Source organism: Octopus bimaculoides, chromosome 9 (assembly GCF_001194135.2).
Source record: "Octopus bimaculoides isolate UCB-OBI-ISO-001 chromosome 9, ASM119413v2, whole genome shotgun sequence".
Taxonomy (NCBI): Eukaryota; Metazoa; Mollusca; class Cephalopoda; order Octopoda; family Octopodidae; genus Octopus; species Octopus bimaculoides.
The window spans coordinates 4,875,071-4,885,560 of record NC_068989.1 but is presented as its reverse complement, the minus strand read 5'-3'; the positions used below and the strand labels follow the sequence as shown (position 1 = coordinate 4,885,560).

General features: G+C 35.0%; 1 protein-coding gene across 2 annotated transcripts in view; it reads right to left on the bottom strand.

The window, feature by feature from the left end:
* Window positions 1-10,490, bottom strand: part of LOC106880640 (disintegrin and metalloproteinase domain-containing protein unc-71) — a 274,677-nt gene that overhangs the window by 66,102 nt on the left and 198,085 nt on the right. For both annotated transcript variants that reach the window (XM_014930680.2, XM_014930681.2), the window contains exon 3: window positions 8,876-8,958. In XM_014930680.2, coding sequence (XP_014786166.1) covers window positions 8,876-8,958 — 83 coding nt within the window. The remainder of the gene's footprint in view (window positions 1-8,875; window positions 8,959-10,490) is intronic.

Sequence of the window (10,490 nt, the reverse complement as noted above, 5' to 3'; positions counted from 1 at the left end):
ATATATATGAGTGAATTTACAGTGGTTAGAAAAATACAATAAATAAAATGGTACTTGATACAAGACACAGAGTGAAACTGGGTTGTCACAAGCAAGGTTCAGGGCTGCACCTTTCATCATCTCTTGAAAACGTTCATAAAAGTAGTGGTAGAGGCAAAATATTTATCCCTTGACAGTGAGATGAAAAGCAGAAACAATAAAGTATCAATGCCTTATAGTATTTAGTTTCATCCCTCCATATTCCCAAGTTCAAATCCTGCTACAACTGGCTTATTTTCCACCTTTCCAGGGACGATAAAATAAGCAGTAGGCATGCACTAGGAGGGTCAACTCAGTTGACTAACAAACACTCCACCACTACCACAAAAAACACATGCCAACAAATGGGTAGATTTGTGTCAACACACAAGAAATTGGGGAAGAATGTGAAGAAGGCAGAAGAAAGAAAATGAAGATGAAAAAATTAAGAAGACAGAACAGGGAAGAAGAATAGAAAAGAAGAAGAAAGAAATCAAATGAGAAAACAAAAAGAGGGAAACCTTGGCCAACTCCATCATTATGTCTTCTATGATTGCATAGAAGTTTTTCACAGTAACACCAAGAAACGCCTTTTGTGCTTTTATTGTATGGCATATGTGTTTATCTGTACGAGTGAGATTGTGTGCATGCACACGTGAGAGTGTAATTGTATGTGTGTGTTTGTGAGTGTGTTCCCGAGGTACATACAATTTTCTTTTGGTTTCAACCAATGTCTTCATAATAATCTATGTAACACGAGTGCGCTACCTGTTTAGTGCTAGCTGCTTCTTATACTGGTTTCAGTTTTGTTTCTGTTCTTCTGTATTTAATGTACATTTGTAAATCTTGAGATCTTGGGTTATATAATTGTTCATGTTCTCCTTTTGTCATTCCCAATGCACCCATTATTATGAAGGCAAGAAAGAGAAAGGGGACTTTTGTTTTTATCATTTTTTTTCTTCTTATCACTACATTCTGGGTACCTGTTTGCTTTTCTTCTCTTTAATTCATTATATATATATATATATATATATATACATACATGAGAGAGAGAGAGAGATCTTTATACTTATAGCTGTTTTTAATAGACATTTTGTCAACTGCAGTGGGATATGTGTGTGTGCATATATATATATATATATCTATATATATATATATATATATATCTACACATACATACATACATACACACACACTCACTCACATAAATTACATCAGGATATTTTATCATGATTCTCCTCAATACCATGACGATGATGACAACAGAAGTAGCGGTGATGATGATAGTAATCTGCATCAGTGAACAAAATATTTCACAACATTTAGTTTCATTTTATTCAACGTTCCGACCACAGATCTTGCCAGAGTGAAACTTATCACTCATGCATTTCACGTGGAGGTTTGATTTGATCAATTAGAACCTTCACCTAAATATCTGTAGTCGAGTGCCAATGTAAGAAATCCATTAGTTTAATTACTGAAAGAAAAAGAGTTAAATTTATAGAGATCTATTTGTTTGCTGACAAATCATTCGTATTTTAGCACAATTACATAATATGGAAGTAGATCCTTAAACCATCTGAGTTGTTTGAATAACATTTGTATAGAATTGATAGAATCACACTAATTGAGGATGTGATTTGAAAGAACTGGGTCAAGCGAACCATGTATAAGCTCTTTCAATAACCTGCCAAAGATGATGAAGGTGGGGGGGGGAGGGGATGCCGATAACGATAAAAATGACATTAACATCAGTAATAATAATAACAATGATGAGAATATACTAGTGGTTATAAAACATTTGCAGTAGATGTGGTATCAGATCAGTGCTGCCTAGCTGCCCACCTCCTACAAAAGGTGTTTGACATCATGACAGGTGGACAGTGTATCATTACAAACTAGTGGACAACCGATAACCAGTTAAAACACCCCAGGAGGTGACTTCGCATTTCAAGAAAGTATCCCACATCCCACATCACAAACACATCATTTAATCTTACAACAGCTTAAACACATACCCACACACGTTCTGGCTATTGTATGCAGATGGTATATTGCTTTTATGCATCAAGGTTTCATTGCTTTTGCAAGAGAAAATAAGATGACACTAATTCTGCCAAGAAATACAAATAAGATTATCTCACACAATCATTCATTCTGTCCCCCAACTCACCCACCCACTCACATGGAAATTCCATAAAATAAAATAGAAGATAAACTACTGTTAAATCTATTTAAATAGGTTTCTCATTCTACGGATGTAGTTCTTTTATTTCATTTCATGTAACTTACACCATTAATACTGTTAGGAAAGGCATTAATGTCACAAATTCCGAAACTAATTATTATTGGAAGAAAAGACAGAATACTAAACAAAAACACATTATTTACGGTATTACACCTAACGGCTGATGAAGGCAAATGCACCAAAACTTCAATTGTCAACCTTTTCCTCGTAAACATGTTATACACACACACCTTGGGAGGGTCGTTATGCCAATAACAAACACACTCATTTACTCTTTTTCACTTCTTTAATATTACTTGTCGATTGGTTATTAACCATTTAATCAATTGATTTAGTCACTCTGACAATCACTCATTCAGCTAGGTTTGTTGAAATTCTTTTGTTGCTATTCACAACCGCATCAATGACATGCCCCTCTACTCCATATACTTATATATTGCTATCCGTGAATACCTGCCTACTTTCGTATATTTTCTCTTCTGACCACTTCAACATTTACTCTTTTTACATACTTAGCAACAGCATTAACCCCTCACCTATCTCCTTACCTACCATCCCTTTTCCTCCTACTACTCTACCCCATTCCACCGCTACTCCCTCTCTCAACATTTAATGAATTAAGTATTCAACCAACAATGCAAAGGTTCGTATACACCTCCTCTATCCAACCAGTCTTGTTTCTGTTACTACTTTGTCAATGCAGTATTGCTGGTGATGATGATGATGATTTGTGGTGGTGCTGGTGGTAGTAGTAGTAGTAGTAGTAGTGGTGATAGCAGTAATGACTGAAGTAATGTTTCTAACAGAAGGTAGGGGTGGTAGCAAAAGTTATAGTGATGGCTAGTAGTGGTGGTGGTAAAGGTAGAAATATCTGGAGGTAAATATACCTCAAAAAGATAGGTGGTGGTGGTGGCGGCGGCGGTAGTGGTGGTAGTAGTTGTTTCTGTGGTGATGGTGGTGTGGTAGTAATTTTCCAGATGGAAACCTAGACTAGTTGGCTGTGTCAGAGCAAGATGACGGAACCCTGAATTATTAGGATGCGTTGGTATAGTTTTTTTACACATCTGGAAATGTAGATGTGCAGTTATTTTATGAGTGTGTTCCCAATAAGACGATTTATGAGTTAGACAATATGTGTGTTTACACAGCTATAGAAACCAATTTGTGCATGTATATATGAGTGTGTGTGTGTGTGTGTGTTTACATAGCTTTGGAGAATGTGTTCAACACTTGTGAACATGTCATATGTGTGTATGTATTTGTATTTTAGTATGTTACAGTTTTATGGAAAACTGCATGTATATGTGTGTGAAGACATGCAATTAAGTTTATGTGGGGTTTAATTTTTCTGGCACATTGATTTGGGAAAAATTTCAGTTTGTGAGTTTTGGGTCCAGTAATCACAAATGAAGACGATACATCTGAAGAAATTTAAAGGAGAAAGTGACTGGCTAGAACTGCTTCTAACAATCTACATGATTTGTGGTTATTATTCTTAGTGTTGAATTACATATATATACATATATATATATATATATTGCACTTGAACACTCAGTATTTCTTTATGCATGAGAAATTTAATCATTAGTCATTATCTGCTAGCAAAGAGATTATCACTTTTGACTGGAAATGTTTCTATTCTATTATAAAACTTCACTAGCCTACTATCATCTCAAAGATGGATTTTAAAAATTTTATTCTTTATTGGCCGAGATCAATAACCTACTTGATATAAACATTGTTGACATCTCAGTTTTCTCTACAAATGCTGGCAAATAGCTTGTCTATACATTGAAAAATGGAGAACTTTTGCTCACTATTTACATTATTTACAATTGACGGATATTTGCCTTATCTTGTTTGTTGTTAACACAACGTTTCAACCATATGCCCACGGGCATATGGTGTAGAAAGAAAGTAAAGAAAGTACCTTTTTAAGAATATGAACCGTTTTGCTCACTAGTTTGGAGTCAACTGCAAAGGACCCTTGTCACAGGCCACTTGGCACCTCATAGTGTCAAAAAGCTAATGAAGATAGAAGTACCTTACTGAGAAGTCCAAGGAAAAGATAACACATCAAGACTGCAGAAGAACACAATGGAAAACAAAAAAAAAGGTATTATGATGCTTGACCAAAGATGGTGTGAGGTAGAGCGTGACTTATATTAGATGACAAATATTTTGTGCTAACACTCCATGTCTTTTAAGAAGATATCAATGGAATAGCAGAGTGAACTATATGTGGTCTCATAAAGTACTTTTGGTTGTTTGAATATGTGTTTAACCCTTTCGTTACCAACCTGGCTGAAACCGGTTTTCATAAGTTTTGAATTAAAATCTTCCAGCATACCTTAGTCACAATTTATGTTCCTAACACTAGCTGAATAATAACTAAGTTATTTTACTAAATTCTTTGTTATATTTAAAATTAATTGAAAGAAACACAGAGCATCTCAAAATGAATACAGTAACGAAAGAGTTAAGAGGCTGCATGAGAGTGTGTGTGTTATTGTGGTTTAGCCCAGGTCAGCAGACCTGTGGTCACAGGCATTCTGGCTATGGTTATCCCATCTCATTTCCAGATAACGTACAAAGGACATTTTCAAATGTATCATCCATTTTTAAAATGGCAGGGAGGAATTTCAGAAAGATTTGGCTGACTACATTTGAGAGAGAGAGAAGTGGGTGGAAGAGAAATGATGGGTGAATGGGTAGGAGTGTGCTTGTGTGTGTGCTCATGCATGTGTGTGTGTGTGTGTGTGTATTAATTACTATATTTATGTTTTAAGACATTTCTCTTGCATTTCTGTTTAATTAAGCATGTGTGTGCATTTTAATCTAAGGTTGTGCATGTGACAGCATAACTATTTGTGTATGTGTATGTTACAAATATTTGTGTGTAACTGTGCATATTGCAGGATGACTGTGTGTGTGTGTGTGTGTGTGTCTTGTAATATGTGTGACATTATTTGCTTGTTTTTATGTGCATACTTTATTCTGTCAGAGATTGTTTGTTTGTGTGTGTGTTTACATATTTATGTGTAAGTGTATTTCTTTCAGTGCTTGTGTCTATGTACACATTAGATTATCAGTTATGTGTGTGTGTGTGCTACATGCTTACTATAAAGCCATGTTTTACTCTAATTAGAATCCAATGTTCTCTTGATAATTGAATGTCTCTATAATTGGGCAACAGTGCTATAGCTTGTAACCAATTGATTGCATGTTACAGTAGTGTTGGCATCGTATTGCATACACAGATGCACATGTGCTGCAGTTGTTTGATTTCATATCATAACATATTGCAGTGGTTTGCAATGTTCTAATTAGACAGCATATAGCTTTTGTAAATTGACACAGTAGAGTTGAAACTAAATTATTAAATTCAATATGAGATGGAAATGTGGGTGTGTGTGTTTGTGTGTGGGTAGTGATGGTGGTGAAGCAGAGGTTTTTGTGTTGTTAGGGATGACGGGAAAGCCAGCCCACTAGTTGTTTTTAGTCAATATCCTCTTCCTTATTACTATTATTATTATTATTATTATTATTATTACCTTCACCTTAGCGAAGGCGGAGATATTGTTTTCAGTCGTGTTTATTTGTTTGTTTGTTTTCCGTGGACAAGATATCTCAAAAACCGCTGGATGGATTTCGATGAAACTTTCAGGGATGTTTGGCCTCGTGGCTGGCATGAACTGATGAGATTTTGGGATCAATCTGGTACTGGACAAGGATTCAGAGTTATTTTTCCTGTTTTTTCACTTAATTTTTGTGAGCGGTCAGGTTCATTTTTAGTATTCTCATTTGTGAGAGCAGTTGAGTTTATTTCAGATATTCTCGTTTTAAAAAATCATCTCTGGCTAATTGCTGAGAGAATGCTGGTGTTGCCTTGGCTCTTTTTATTATTATTATTATTATTATTATCATCATCATCACTGTTATTTGATTGTAGAGTATGGATACTGATTTTTGTAGATGTTTTTCTTGGAAAGAAAGTAAAGAAAGTACCTTTCTAAGAATATGAACTGTTTCCAGGAGGGAAGATTTTTGGAGCACTCAATGTCCAACTACTTTAGGAGGTACAATAGATTTTTTTCTTCCTCTGATAATAACTGGTATGACTTACATTTTTGCTTTTGGACATACTTTTAAATTCAGTATATTTTGAAATTGTTGGCAATGTTTTTGTCTGCAGGAATTGCAATGGAAACTTTCTCCTCCTTTTTCTATACAACAACAGCATAAGGAAGATGTTTTTATAATTTTAATTCTTATTTAACCCATGGTAGGGCATTATGCAATTTAAATTTGTTTCAATTCTGATTTATGCTGTGTTGTGCATAAATACAGTACATATAGCATATGTGCACACAATCATTCAAACAAATAGTTTCATTTTCTGGTGTATGAATATACCAATATATTTACACAGATGAGTCACAAATATATTCACAAGCAATTGAGCACACACACACACACACACGTAAATATATGCTCCTACATGTACATTCTCTCTCCCCCTCCATGTGTTCATATATGTACATGCTCCCCCTCTCTCTATCACACACACACACACACACACACACGCAGCTGCTGCCTAAGTTCAAACCTTCCACTTCATGTATTTTAATACTTCCTAATCTTTCCATTTTCTCTTGTTTTCTTTTTGCCAAGAAATCTATTTCTTCTTAACTTAATCCTTGGAACACATTCAATAACAGTAGAGCTGTAAGGATTATCTCATTTTACTGATGATGTCTTAATCCTTACTCAATCCCAATATTTTTTAATTTTTTTTTTTTAAATAAGAAGAGGAGGTGCAGGTTTTTTTTTGTTAACAACAGACAAAAGAAATGATTTACAAATTTCTTGTTTTGTTTTCACTTTTTCCATTGCTTGCTTATTTTTATCTACTTAAGTTGAGCTAACACAGGAATTCTTACAGCATTACTTGATCTGCAAGAAGTAGCAGCTAAATCATAATTCTTTTTTTTTAATGGGAAGGCATATTCAATAATATGCTTACAAACACTGTATAAAGAAATTAAGATGATCATGACAGAAACACTAGGAATGACCTGTGGTTAAACAACAACAACACCAAGAATTTACTTAGGAAGGCCTTAAGATTTTGATAGCAAACTTGAATAAGTCAAAAGAAGCAGAATATACTTCCAAATGCTTCTGAAATTTATTGTCCCCCCTCCCTCCCTGATTGCTGTTGTTATTGTTTAGAATTCTTCACAAGTAGCCAGTCTGTCATGCACTCCACATAATCAGAAGCCATCTATGTTCAAATCTGCACAATATATACCCCTAACTGTTCATGTATCTTATTTAAATGATCCATCAATGCTTTGTTTACTATATCAAGAACTTAAAATCACAGAGGTGGGCTTCGCACTACATGTTCTGCATCCTTATTCTTTAAGTATTTTTTTCTTTAATTAAAACTGCATCATTTCCATCTTAGTTGATGGCGGAGATGTTCTGCCACATATTGACCAGGGTTGCTTACAACTACTCTTTTGCAGGAATAACAAAAGACACCTGTCATATTCCAGATATTGTGATAAGTTATTTTCATTTTTATTCAGCTGTTTGGTAAGAACCTTAGGTATGGATGCTTTTCCCTTTGTCACACAGTTCAAATAAGCAGTTCTCAGCTAGATAATTCGTATCTAGGGCCTGTCTATTCAAGGTCACCGCAGCAAATGATGGAAGGCATTCAGCATTTCTCAATTCAAACTTTCTATTCATTCTGAATTTGCTTTTTGCTGCTTTGTTGTTGTTAATTATGTCATTTAAATTGTTCAAAATTGTGATGGTTTTGCACAAAATCATTTTCTTTCTTAGGGTAGGGGTGGGGTGGAGTTATGAAATAAGCATATCTACTTAAAAAATGAATTTGTATTCTTTTTTTGTTTTTAAAAACATGTCTGCTTTCATTCAGTTTTCTTTCGGAGACTTGGGCAGTATTTTTACATACTGTAGTCATTTTTCTAGTTTAGAAATAGAAGAGAAAACTTTTCTTTGCAAAATGAAAGTCCCCACTCCCACCTCACCCCCACCTCTCAAAAAATAAAATAATGCAAACATTTGAATTCCTGCCTGGTTTTGTAGAAATTTTACATTAAAAAACCTCCTAAAAAACAAGTACTTTCCTATTATCAATAGCCAATTCTTTTATACTAAAGGTTAGTAAATAAAGTCTTCAACAATCATGTAATTCCTTGCCTTTTTCCTCCTTCACAAGTCAGTGACAGTTATTCCAAAAGTCTGTCAATCAACTATTACATTTCTCTCACGACTGTGATAATTTACATACTCATCCTTTAGTAAATAAAATTGGCTATCATTAATAGGAAAATACCAGAAATTATTTTTCGATTTAGTTTTACTACATAATAAGCCACACATTACAAAACATAATTACAAAGAGATTTGGAAATGTGCGCGCACACACACACACACACACACACACACACACACACATGCAGTGTGTCTATATATAAGAAATGTAATCAAACATGGCAAATATTTTATTTGGTGCTCTACTGTACATTTAAAACTTCATTTGGAAAATTTTTGATGCATAAGAATACTTACTTGTTAAGGTCCAGTCGAATTTTGTATTTCTTTTCAAATAGTTCCAACTGAATGGTAACACATTTGTGGTGGTCATAAGTCCCCTGTATAAAAGAAATAACACAAGATCAGTGACATACTGGATTGACAGACACAGAGAGAGAGGTAGGTTGACAAATAGTAATAGACATAATGCATCATGACAGGATAATGAAATAGGCAGACAGACTGGTGGACAGCCCAGTTTGAGACAGACAGACCATAGACACATAGATACAAATACTTTTTAATGTCTGGAGGAAGGCCCTTTGAAATCAGTGAGATCAATGTAGCTAAGGTTCTCCCTCAAACTGGCCCCGATATTTGACTGGTACTTTATTTTACTGACCCTTGTTGGTGAATGCTGCCATAATCCTTGCCTTCAGCTCATCTTTGATGTTTCAAGGAGTTTTGTTGGTCTCTCGCTCAACTGCACCCCACACATAATAATCAAGGGGGTTGCAGTCTGGGGAGTTAGAGGGCCAGATGTTAGGGGTGATGTGGTCACAGAAATTGTCTGACAGCCATGACTGAGTTCTCCTGCTTGTGTGGCAGGGCGCAGAGTCCTGTTGCGAGACAAAGGGTCTTCCAGCAACCAAACCATTTTCTTCTGGACAAGAAGTGGGGAGGGGTAGTGGGTACCTTGGAATTTCCCACCAACAGATATTTGTTCCATGAGTTTTTTTTCTTTCTTTTCCTGTTGTTTCACATGCTTTCAACAAATATGATATCGAAATCATGCATAAATGGCTCCTTTCCCCAGATGGGTTGGGGACATTGGGATGATATATTTTTGGCAGGGTTACTATGGCCAGATGCCCTTTCTAATACCAACCGCTGCAGCAAAGTTTGAATTCACAACACATAAGTAGACTACCACCACCACTTGCCGCCAATACTACTTGAGCCACTGAAAGAAGCCTCACTCAGCCTGCTAGAAACAGCAAGGAAATTGCTTTCAGAGTATTGTGTACCATCTTAAATAAGGAAGGATACATTGCACAGTATATCCTATAAATAAGAAAAGGTAGGATGGTCACAGCTGAAACTGTTACTACTACTACTATTACAACCACTGAACCTCAAATTAAAACCTGTGTAAACTTAGTGGTGTTCTTGCTGTGTCACAGTGGTTACTATCACTGTTGTTAATGCATGTAATATAACAGCTGCACTGAACGGGTTGATAAAACTGGGGAAATATCTAAAACAAACAATAACAACAACAACAACAACAACATCAATCTTAAAACAGCGTCTGTCTGCTCACATGATACAATAGATCTTCCATTATCTAATTATATAACAGAAATGGAAGTATCTAGAAAAGCCAATTTGATTAATGTTAATAATATTCAAAATAATGTTAATAGCACTGAAAACAAAATACATAAGTAAATAAATAACTAAATGAGCAAATAAATAAATAAATAATCATACATTTTAAAAGTTCAATATCATTGTAAAGACAGCTTACAGTACATATGAAGTAAATATGACTTCATTGTGTAGGTTTTTGTCTATATGTAATGTTTCTTTATTTTGTCAGTGTGTGTGCGTGCGTGTGTGTGTGTGTGTATATATATATATATATATA